The following is a 12,740-nucleotide window of genomic DNA, read 5'->3' on the forward strand; positions in this document are numbered from 1 at the left end:
TTATGTAGAGCCCAAAAATCAAGTAGAACCGTCAAAACAGCAAGGTATATTATATAGCAGGGGTGGGCAAACTTTTTGACTGGCGGGCCATAATGGATTCTAAAATTTGACAGAGGAGCCGGCCGGGCCAGGTGTATTTGGAGGGAGTGTTTGGGCCGGATATACTAAAGCATTAAAGGACAACCGACGTCACTTTTTTTGTTTTTTAACTGACACCAGAAAAACGTCTTACAGCATATGATATTTTTAGTCAAATGCAAAACACCAATAAAAATGACTTCCCCCAGTGTCCAAAATCTGCAAAAAAATTGAGCTGCGCATTGGGCCTTTTCAGAAAGTCCCACCCCCAGTTCATGACGTCACGCCAAGAGGTCAAGCATTGCTAGTGAATCAAAACAATTGCTTCAATTGCTTCAGATTCTGAGAATATGCTTTTTTGTTACACATCCAGTTATGAATATGATTCAAATCGTTCTGAAGAGGAAAGCATACATGTTTGCAATCAATTAAATAATTTATTTGTGCCATTTTGAGGCAACATTGGGGGAAAATCTCTCACCCAAAAAAAGAGGCACAAAATGGCGACCTCCTGTGGCCACCTCCGTTTCCACAGGCTGATAAATTCCTTATACGGCGCTTGCACGCCCTCTTCTGGCCTTCTGGCGGCTTTTGGGTGCAACACGAGGTCCCCAGACCAAACAAGTACAGCAAAATACATTGACGTTTACGGTCAGAGGCGGTCCTTTAGTGACGTCACGTACGGACTCGTCATCAACTCAAAAACAACACTTCCTGAATATTCAGCGCGAGTCTTAAAACGTAAATAGCTATATGTGGTGGAATCTTTGTAAAATACGCTCAGTAGAAGTCATTTGAAGCCATTTTGCAAATTATGGACACAACTTGTCCGGAGACGTCGGTTGTCCTTTAAATGTAGGGTGTGCAAACCTCAGCACAGTAAGAACACTACAACCCAATTTATGAACTGTCTTTGAAACGTGAAAAATAGCCCTTATCAGTTTATACATTTGTATCATGGGATATGCAAGATATGGCATTTACATACTATTTCGCAGATACCTGGAATATGGGGCAGGCAACTTTTCCGTGTTGTCTGCCCTGGTGTCCGTTTGCTTTTTGTCATGAGTTTCGGACACTGCTTTTACTATAATTTGGACACGTTTGGCGGGCCGGATTAAAAAGCCTAACGGGCCGTATGTGGCCCACGGGCCGTAGTTTGCCCATGTCTGTTATATAGGGACATTTTTGGGGGAACTTTCCTCAGACTTATCGTCCAAAAAAATAATATGACACATCTTGAACAACTGATCACATCAAAAAATCATGGGGATATTGGACAATGAGGTTGTTGAAGCCATTACATTAAAAAGGCATAGTGGTACTCACATCTGTCAGTCGGTCTCTGGAGCTGCACCTTATGGAAGGCTTGGACTCCCCACTCACATTTTCACTGTCGCTGTCTTTATGCCTCTTCTGTCCCGGCTTCAACTGCTTGAACACAAAACGAGACCACAGGTTAGCAACATGAAGGTAAATTACGCCAGCAATACAGTACACAAGTTTCTGGCCAGAAGAAGCCCTCCCGCAGAATTCAGGTCATAAATATGTGGGAATTGGCAGGGGCTGAGGAGATGTCTATGTGAATCTGTTTTGTTTCACTGTCCTTTAGGTGGCCGTCACAACGCTTGCCAATGAAAGTCTCCATCTGATATCACAGTATGAAGCTACTCGCAGCTCGTGAAATGGAGAACAGGGATGAATCCCCCCACACCCCTCCACCAACCTTTAAATGGAGCCACTATCCTTTCCGAGCAGACACCTCATACTGAGACAGCGGGAGTTGGGCAAGTGTTGTTTTCTCACCACTCAGTTGGAAATTAAGCAAAATGAGCCGAATAAAGAGGATGACGGGCCAACCTGCAAGCATCTGAGACTCTTCAAAATATGTAGAATAATAACAGACTCTTGGGAGAGTGAAGCTGAGCAGAATGAGGTGATTGTATTCTCGCTGTCCAAGTGTGTGATTGAAGTCCACCAAAAGTGTCTGTTCTGTCCCTCACAGATCAGACAAACACTGCAGGTTTCATTTCAAACCCCATAAAAAGGGCTGGTGTTATGGGACAGTGCAGTAAAGTACGGCTCAGCCACTTAATAGGAAAAGTAGAGAGATGCTCTGAATGCATAAAAGCGCTTGGACAAGAAGATGATGGCACATTATTCCTGTCCATTTGAAAGGGGGTGTGACGCTTCTGATCCATATAAAGTGTCTATTTTCCACCCACTCCTTTCAGGGTATTGGCCACCATTTGGTGCGATTAAAGGCTACAAGGCAGGGGAATAGCGACTGAACTCTTGAGTTGAACAGATAATTAAAATGATTTTCCCCCTTTTCTGTTGACATTAGTAGTGTGAAACGAATTCTATTCCTTGAGAGAATTGCATGACTGTTACAAGGCGGGTGGATTCGCCAGAGTGCCGGGCGTGATAAGAGAGTTGTTGCATTGGGATTGCCTGGTGGGCCTCCGTTACTGCTCCGTTGTCTATGAATGTGTGTGAGTGTGTCTTTGTGAGCGTATGGTCAGACAGAAAAGAGCAAACGCTGGAGAGAACCAAAAGCGTTAAGAGCACACACCCGAGCCACCAATACCCTGCACTGTGATAGCACTAATTACATAAAACGGTTTTAATTCCCACCAAAACTAGAGCACATTGTACTCCTTTTTTGTGTAAATGCCACATTGTCCGAGGAGAGCTATTGGGTAGTTACAAGAGGAAAAAGGGACAATAATGGTGATATTGGAGTTTCACTCTGGCACAGAAACAGATTCCTCATAGAGGGGGTTTAACTCTGCTGACTATGTTCCCCTGTGAAGCTCCTTTGTCTGAATCTCTAATACCTATTACTCAAACTGCCCCTATGGAAACGTGTTGCGGAAATGGTGGACTGCTACTGCGATTAAAAGTGAAAAAAGAACAATGAAGAAAGGTGAAATCATCTAAAATAACTGTACAATCATTCATGGTAGTTATCTTAAGCACGATGACTGTTCATCAATGTTTAAAGCTGGAAGATGTTTCAAAGTATATTGCTTGTGTACTTACACTTTGGAGTCTCATCAAATTCATAGAGAAACGATGCATAAGATATATTTTTGGTTTATATTAAAATGCATTTCTTCTTTTCCTTTTGGTTTTTCCCTTCAGGGGTTGCCACACCGAATCAGTGTCCTCCATCTAACCCGGTTTTGTGCATTCTCTTCTCTCACACCAGCTACCTTCATGTCCTCTTTGAAAACATCCATAAAGCTCCCCTTTGGTCTTCCTCTCGGTCTCCTGCCTGGCAGTTTAAGGCTCAGCATCCTTCTCCCGATATAGTCACTCTCTCTCGTCCGGACATGTCCGAACCATCTCAGTGTGCTCTTGGACTTTCTCTCCAAAGCCTCTAATATGAGTTGACACTCTGATACACTCATTCCTGATTCTATCCAACCTGGTCACTCCCAAAGAAATCCTCAACATCTTCAGCGCTGCTACCTTCAGCTCTGCTTCCTGTCTTTTCTTCAGTGGCACTGTCTCCAGTCCAAACATCATGGCTGGTCTAACCACCGTTTTATACACTTTTCCTTTCATACTCGCTGAAAACCTTCTATCACACGTCACACCTGACACTTTTCTCCAGCCGTTCCAACCTACCTGGACACGCTTCTTCACTTCTTTTCCACACTCTCCATTGCTCTGGAAAGTTGACCCCAAGTACTTAATATCGTCCACCTTCTTTACCTCTTCTCTCTGTAGCATCACTCTTTAAAATGCACATTCACAGCTAAATATACTACTGCTAAAATGCTTGCCATTTCTTCAATTTAAGTTTCACCAAAATGGAGGAACTGACTGGCAAAAACTGCAAAGGTAAATTAAAATATTGGTTGTACACACCTTAAAGAAAAACCGACATCACTTTTTTGTTTCTTAACTGACATCAGAAAAACGTTTTATAGCATCTAAAATACCCAAAACACGCAGTATGATATTGTTATTCAAATGCAAAACACCAATAAAAATGACTTAAAGTATCCAAAATCTGAAAAAAATTGAGCTGCGAATTGGGCATTTTCAGAAAGTCCCGCCCCCAGTTCGTGACGTCACGCCAAGACGTCTTGCATTGCTGTAGAATCAAAACAATGGCTTCAGATTCGGAGAATATGCTTTCTTGTTACACATCCAGTTATTAATATGATTCAAATAGTTCTGAAGAGGAAAGCATACATGTTTGCAATCGATTACAGAATTTATTCCGTGTCATTTTGAGGCACCTGGACTGCAATGTAGCGTACCAGAAAAGAGGCAGAAAAATGCTGAGCAGCTCCTGTGAGGAATGAATCAGCCCGTTTCCACAGGCTGATAAAGTCCTTCCATGGAGCATGGACGCCCCCTTATGGTGGCTTTTGGGTGCAACACGAGGTTTTCAGACCAAACAAGTATAGCAAAATACATTGATGTGATGTCGTTCCTTTAGTGACGTCACGTATGGACTCGTCACCAACTCAAAAACAAGACTTCCTGAATATTCAGCGCGAGTCTTAAAACGTAAAATATAGCTATATGCGGTGGAATCTTATTAAAATACACTTAGTAGAAGTCATTTGAAGCCATTTTACAAATAATGAACACAACTTGTCCGGAGACGTCGGTTGTCCTTTAAATCATTTAAGAAATACATTTTTTAATGGGAATGCTTTTTTTTTACATTTACAATTTACATATGATCCAATTGTCCGACTAGTTGCGAAGACGACGAAATACATAGACAAAAATTCAATTGTATGACATGTAATTGGATTGGAACTTAATATCATAGTTGTTGAGGGAGCAAATACCAGCCCTGAATGAAAACATATTTTTTCCATGAGTTTCAAAAAACTTTGCATCTATACTTTTTTTATCCCGATTCCACATGACGATGATACTGCAGTATTAAATCTGGTGTTCCATCTTACCTCATTCCATCTTACCCGCATCTTACCTCATTCAATGACAAACCTTGTCTCCTTGTTTTTTTAGAATAATTAAAAAAAAGAACTTGTCCAATAAAGACATCCTCATAACGTGAGGCTCATCTTTCAAGGATATTAAATAGCTCAGGACCTGATTACACAGCTATTTGAACACATATCCCTCAGCTTGTTCTCTTTAATTTGCCCCTGAGCTCCTTTAAATGACTTCAGAGAGGACATACATATATTTTTTTTTATTTCATTATATATTTTTCACCTGTTTTTCAAATGCCGTTGTGATTAATTAATTTATTTTCCAATAATGATGAAGGGCCATCTAAAGCAAATAAAAGAGATTCTGGGCATCACAATTGAAACTCTTGTAATTTACTGTCCTTCCGCGCGACAATAAATCTGAATCAGAAGCCCGTGTATGCAAGACCTTTCCTATTAACGACTGTGGTGTGATTACTCACACTAGGCAGATAGATCTTTTAAACAGTCCCAGTTTTTATCTCCGAGAACGAACAGCACTACCCGTGCACTTTATTGCAACTCGGCCCTTATCTATAAACCTGAGGAAATGACTTTGTCTGCATAATGTTTCCTAATTTCGTTGTGGTTGAGAACAGAAAATTACAGGACCCGGTCAAACCTGTCCACATTGATTAAAAGATCTGCGTGTGAAACCATTTTTCAAATTAATTAACTAATTTATTGCCAGACGATGTGAAGAAATGTGTCCACTCTAGTGCCAGTTTTTTTGTCATTTTTACTCAAACTGCAGAGCTCACAAAATATTGATTTTTAAGACTATGTAAACATTCAATGCAGCGTAGGAAACCTGAGAATCTCTTATTTCATTTAAAAAAAGTTAATTCCTAAGTTATATGTGTCTAGAATGACCTTGAAATGGGGCGGCTGTACAAAAGACAAATGCTCTCCCCTCGTGGAAGGGAAAAAACACCGCCAGAGGTCTGACCTGTGCTTTATCGGCACCCCGCACCCCGGCAAGGAAAACACAAACTTGAACAAATTCGGGAATGACGCTCAATGTCATATTTTCAAATTCCCGGATAAAAGGAGACTGTGCTGAGCGGTTGCGCCTTTTCGGCAGCATGAATATGCCAATACTGTTTTTGAATGGGAGGAATGTCGGTGCCATTCGACTGCCATCGCTGGACAGCTCTGGGGCCATTGTGCTTTTTTTGCGCCTGTAATGGGAAGCACCTTCACAGCCCCGCTTTGTTCAGCGGAAAGGTCGGTGCTGTTGGACAGTTTGCGGCTGGATGGATGCATGGCTTGAGTAGCCCACGATAAGAAGAAAGGAGCGTCAGCGCAGAGCGCCGATGCGTATGTGGAACTGTTGCGGCTTGGAATTGAAGCAAATTTATGTGGGACAGGAAATGTGAGACAATCTCTTTTCGTCAATGGATGCTACAGCTGCGTGTTTGCTTTCAACATTTAGCTTGTAGTCGACGTGCACGTTCCACCATGATGTCCCTGATCCACTGGTGGAAAGACGCTTTGATCCTCTCCTCTTTCATCTAGAACTGCCTCATGCAATCACAAAGACGGTACAGCAAGTCCTGAAGAATGAATGACTCTCTGTGTCTTTGTTTTGTCATATTGTCTTTGTGCTGTCATATTATTGTCGTTTAGTTTTTTTTTGTTCTATTGACTTCACGACGGCGCCGCGAGAGTGGATGCCTTTCCAGCAGCTCATGTATTTTGTTTTTCTACTTTCATTCCTTTCATCACTTTGCTGCTGTGAAATGTAAATTTCTCCACTGTGAGACTAATAAAGGCAAATCCAATCAAATCGAATAAATTAGGGAATAGCAGTGAATTAGTTAATAATGTACTTGTAAAAGTACATGTTTGCCAGTAATATGTATCAAAATTATTCCAATCTGAATACCTTGCTCTTTTTGACACTGCAAAATGAGTTGATCAATGTTGTGACAAAGTACAGAGGAGCCCACGATTTCAGGCGTGGTTATTGTGAATAACTGCATCAGTGCTTTCGTATTCATACAAGACAATATATAATTACAGTAAAGTCTCGTTATATCGATATTCAAGGAAGTCTGAAAAAATATCGATATAACCGGGACTATCGATATATCCGACCTTGTTTGCGTGTAATTTTCTCCGTGCGTGCATAGAAATAGTATCGATATAACCGGGACTATCCGATATCGATATAACGAGACTTTACTGTATTTACGTAATGCTTTCTCTGTCATAAGCACTGCACAAAATATTCAACACTTATTGGCACAAACATGCTCTTTTTGACACTGAAATGAGTTGGCCTGGGTTAAAACTATCAAAAATGAAGTCGCCCAGAGCTACAACGGAAAGGCTTTTCTTTACTTACAATAACAACAGGGAGGAGGTAGAATGTGTGCCAATGCAGCGTTCCATTTAAAGCTTACATTCATTTCGTTAAAAAGGCTGAAATCACATTTCTGCCAGAGCCAGAATGATAAATCAGCGATCTGATTATACAATAACTCAAATTAACTCTATATTGGTCAAAATGTAACCGATGTAAAAAATGCATTTGCTGTACAGAGAATCTGTCATGCTGCTCTTTTTTGCCAGTGCTGCACTCTCTGTCTCAATTGACTGCATTTTTTTGTCTAAGAATTTGAATAGCGAACACTTCATTTAAATAAACTGTGGATTAATTTGAGTTGAACACAATGACAGAGTGAAAACCATTGTTCCCGTTGCCATGCATTCCTTGGCCTTGGCCCATCCATATTTCTTTGTTTTTATATTTGTTGAAGGAAACACATACAATGTGACCCAAATATCCTACAATATGTGAATATGCTGCTATACAGGTAAGGCTTACTGGACAGGTGACATTCAAGTGACTGAAAAAAGGTAATGTCTAAGCTGTGAGGTGCAAATGACCGTCAAAGTGGTTTTGTGACATCAGTTTACTGCAGACTGCGCTACCAATTCATGCACACCATTTCCAGCAGACATTTAAACAGCTTCTTCCCCGAGCCATTAACTCTAAACAGTAACCCAAATATAACTGTATAGTGCCTGTTTGCAATTTTTCAGCATCCCGTTTTAATCATTGTAGGTCCAGCTCTGTACTCACTTGAACCTCTGTCTGCTTGATACTTAGTAGATTGTCTAACAGATGTTCCTGAGAGGTACCCCTTACATTAAGCAATTTGATTTGATTAAATTAGATTAGCCTTTATTAGTGTCCTCCATACTTATTTGTCATGCCTTTTTTGTGATGATACACGCGCATGCGTATCATACCTCTGAAGATGGAGGTTACTGATTCGCTGTGGCGACCCCTTGAAGAGAAAAGCCGAAAGGAAAAGAAGAAGACTAGCGCAGCGTGTTCTACCGGAGACAAATTCCTTGTGTGTGCTACATACTTGGCCAATAAAGTTGATTCTGATTCTTATTAATTGTTCGTCAAAATATTTATGAATTGGATTACAACAGCTCTTCACTTTCTCTTACATTGCACCTAACCTCGCAACCCACAAAATGTATGATCCCCGTCAGTCCTAAAAAAAAAAAGCCAGTGAGTGCAGAAAGCTGCCTTGTCTATTCAAGCCTGTGGGATTCTATTGCCTTCAACTCCTGGTTTCCCTTAGTTACGCACGGCAGTAGCTGTGGAGCTCAGCGGTAATAAAACCCAGAGCGGTTTACTTTTTTTTTGTTTTAATTGTTCTTGCGCGGCTCTCAGAACAGCTAACCTGTACTCGCAGGATCTGGCAGTGAGAATTCCACCAGGGTGGCAATGAAAGAGGATCTCATTTACCAAAAAACGCTTATGAATTTTTAATTTGCTTTAACAAGTAAATTAACAAGTCCCTCATTTGGGAAGTTTTATGGCTGCTTGCCACTGAGGGAGAACCATGAAAGTTTTCTAGATAATACACTCGCAGGGAAGTATTGCTAATAATAAATTGTCTATTTCCTGGGGCATCGTCGTACCCGTTGGTTTCCACTGACTATACTTTGAATATCTGCTTTTTACGCTGCCTTCAGAGGTCCATATCCGATGGTTATTAAACTGCTGGTGAGGCTCACGAATCTGCAGTTAAAATGAACAACTTGAGGAATTCTGGTGAACTTCACACTGGTGCTTACACGTCACTATCGGGAGTTCTCTTGCCATATATTACAGCACATGAAACACATTTAATTACAAACCTTTAGGCCTCATATAAATCGTTGTTACTATCTACTGTATATCCAATACATCTCTTGTACGTGAGGTGCATTGTGATTCCACTTTTGACCATTAGATGGTGGCACATTTTATTATGACGGTGCAGTCCAAGTTGGAAAGAAAAAAAAATATATATATATATATAGTATATATCGTTTGAGTGGATGGCCACTAAGACAGCACCAGTTCAACGAACGCCCCAACGCGTGATTGCCGAGTTAATGTAGACCACAACCCTCGTGATGGAGGTGGGTTTTGTACAAATAGTAAAATCCCCTTGACTTGCTTGACAGCAGCATTTGGAAAGTGCTGCTTTGCTTTAACACTCAGCAAGCTTTATCAGATAAGACTGACAAGTGAAAGGGGGACCTTAGGGTTCGTCAGAGCCAGTGAGATAGCTGACAAGAGGACCTACAACATCTTTTTGACAGCGGCTGTGTGGAGAGCCCACCAGCATGGCCGGACGCTGACCCGATGCTTTGCTCTGAGGCCCAGCTGCTCTAACTGCCACAGACAGCAGTCCCGCCTGCCCCCCTCTGTGTCACCCTTAAGTCCTCGTGCCACACTTGGTCGCGGCCTGTCACTAAGAATCAGCCCATTGCTTCCCCTGCCCCAGATGTGTTTATTGTTAGCTCTGTGTGGGGGCAAAAAGGGCACAGGCATACATTGTGAAAATCATCCAAAATACCGCTGTTAGTTAATCATCGTGACTAAACATATCAGACATTCTAAGCAGGTTTACTGTACTCTAAAAGCTGTGGTGAACATGTTGTTCACAGCTGGGCTGAAGCCGTTCATAACCATGGGGAAGTGTCGTTTCCTCTCCTTTTCAATCTTCTAACATCATTGTGCGGAAGCAATCTCTGGAGACCTTGTCAGACATCATTTTCCAAGAAATGGATAGATCAGTAAGGGCTACAGAGGTGGCTTTTTTTTTACATTTCTTCCGTGCTGGAATGTGAAGCCAGAGCGAGGATATGAGCCACTGAGGACTAGTCACGGTCGCCGCAGGGTAAAAGCATCTTGAGCAGAGTGGCAAATGGAAGCTTGGGGGTGTGGGGTGGGGAACAAGAGGATGGGGGGTGGTGGGTATGCATGGCTGAGAGCACTGCCTTGATCTCATCAGTCATACTAAGGACTCCATTTCCTCCACCGCAAGCTGGAGGCTACTGAAGTTTGTGGCTGCATTTATCTATTGCCATAAATCCTTGATTTATGACGACATTACAGACAAATCAATATGCTTTTAACATCCATCCTCTGGCCTGCGTCACAAGCACCCCACTCCTCTCTCACAAATGGTCATATAACGCTGGAGTCTGGTGCACTGAGTTATGGGGACAATTCCCAGATTTAATAATGAAAGGCGCCAGTGGGGAAAAGTTAGTGCTGAGAAGAGCAGCAGGAGCCATACACTCTCAGATCATATCTGAACATCTTGTTATAGAGGCCAAGCTTGGCAGTAAAATACCCCCCCCCACACCTCCTTGCCCACTTTATGCACCTCCAATTCCCTTAAAAGGGAGGGGGGCTGGGGTGGGGAGGAGACCAGATGAATGCTCATCACCACATAACTACTCATCAAAAAATGTGTGTGCAATTAATTGCATGGCTCCCCAGCTCTTCAATCTGTGCTACAATGTTATAACTTCAATATTGACTCTTAGAGACCCATCCAACTATAGCCACAACTAGCGTGCCAACAAAAAAAAAAAAAATAAACAAAACGGCTCGCAGAGCATGGGCAGCCTCAATAAAAAGAAGTATGGAAAAAAAAGACAACAGAGAAAAAGGCCTCTCCTAACGGCTTGCAGGGGCTATCATTTCTCTTTTTTATTGCCATTTATTTTCCTCCAGGAATTCACTGCCGGTATATTGGCAGGCCTTCCAGTAGATGGATGCAATGAAATTTAGCACAGGCACTTAACACTGGGTCAAGTCTTGTGAGCAGCTCATGTGATAGGAATATGATAGACAAAGCCTCTATTGCAGAAAAAAAAACAATTTAAAAACAAAAAACAAAGAAACAATGACAAATAGTACCATGATGCTAAAACATGTCAAGGAGTCTAGAAACAATGGGATGGCATCATCAAGGCTGACAATGAGCACACAGCTAGGTGACGCTTTTAGCTTTTAATTTAAGAAAGCAACAAAATACTCCTGAAATCCACATACATAGCAATCCTAAATGTGGTTAAGAGCCATATTGAGCCAAAAAATGAATTAAAAAAAGTTTGATGCCACAAAAAAAGCCTGATTAAGCCTTAAAATGAAGACAACACATCACACATGTATCAATCAAAATTACAAAGTTGCTTAACAACAACCCTTCATGATTAACTCATTCACTGCCATTTCGGAATGTATTCGGGAATTGAAAATATGACGTGGAGCGCCATTCCCGAATTTTTTGGGCTTTGTTATATTCTTTCAGGGGTGCCGATAAAGCGCTGGTCAGTCCTCTGGCAATATTTGTTCCCCTTCCACGAGCGGGCATCATTTCCCTTTTTTCCATGTTACCACTGTTACAGCTTCAGCTGTTGTTAAAGCGCTATATAGACTAATATGTATGCGTTGTATTTTGGACAGCTGCCCTCATTTCAACCTCATATAACTCCAGAGCCATATAATTTAGGAATTAACTCTTTTTTTCTGAGGAAAGAAGATATTTTAAGGTAATAATCCAGCCATGTGATGCACTTTTGCAGCATGTTAACTCACGTAGCTGACATATACCGTTTAAAAATGCTTCTTTCTACCCTCCACATACTCATTCTTTCCCAGTACTCTTGATAAGTGGGACATTAAACTCAATTATTACAACACCCACCTACCGCGCATCCCATTCTCCTAATAGAAACATGTGTCACAGGCTATCACGCAAAATTTTGTTGACAGAAATGTTGTAATTTAACACTTACTCTACATATTTTTACACAATAGGACAACGTTGATAACGCTTGTGTCCTGTTTGTTCTCCTCCAGCAGGGAAGTCAAACTCACACGGGCCACATTGTATTTATGATTTCCTCTCTCGGGCCATTATGGATTTGGGAAACCATTAGAATGTTTCATCTCCTACACGTATTACATAGAGAACGCAGAGCAAATTAATGAAAAACTAGTTTTCAAATCAAAAGTCAAGAATAATGACAGTTATAGTAGTTTACTTATGACAATTTGACATTTTGTTCGGACTTTAGCAAGTATCACGGCACTTAACATGCTCGATTTGCTTGTGCGGGCCGAATAAAATGATATGGCGGGCCAGATTTGGTCACAATGCCTTGACTTTGACACGTGTCCTACAGAAAACACATTCAAACAAAAAATAGATTTCAAAACCCATCTCTTTTTCCATTTATTTTTTTTAAACCTCCAAGGAGCCCCTTGGGCGGCGCTAATAAGACCCATGTGAGTCTGGAGCCACAGATTGCCGACCCCCTGTATCGGAGCTAAAACAAAAATAAAATGTTGCCTGTGGTCAGCAATTCAGGTTT

General features: G+C 41.4%; 1 protein-coding gene across 11 annotated transcripts in view; it reads right to left on the minus strand.

The window, feature by feature from the left end:
• Positions 1-12,740, minus strand: part of auts2a (activator of transcription and developmental regulator AUTS2 a) — a 357,677-nt gene that overhangs the window by 222,392 nt on the left and 122,545 nt on the right. For 7 of the 11 annotated variants that reach the window (XM_089017799.1, XM_089017803.1, XM_089017802.1 and 4 more), the window contains one exon: positions 1,408-1,512. In XM_089017799.1, coding sequence (XP_088873925.1) covers positions 1,408-1,512 — 105 coding nt within the window. The remainder of the gene's footprint in view (positions 1-1,407; positions 1,513-12,740) is intronic. The other 4 variants (XM_089017807.1, XM_089017798.1, XM_089017808.1 and 1 more) reach the window with 1 other exon arrangement.

The sequence above is a fragment of the Hippocampus bargibanti genome, linkage group LG16, assembly GCF_051943395.1.
Source record: "Hippocampus bargibanti isolate YZ-2025 linkage group LG16, ASM5194339v1, whole genome shotgun sequence".
In the NCBI taxonomy this organism is placed as follows: Eukaryota; Metazoa; Chordata; class Actinopteri; order Syngnathiformes; family Syngnathidae; genus Hippocampus; species Hippocampus bargibanti.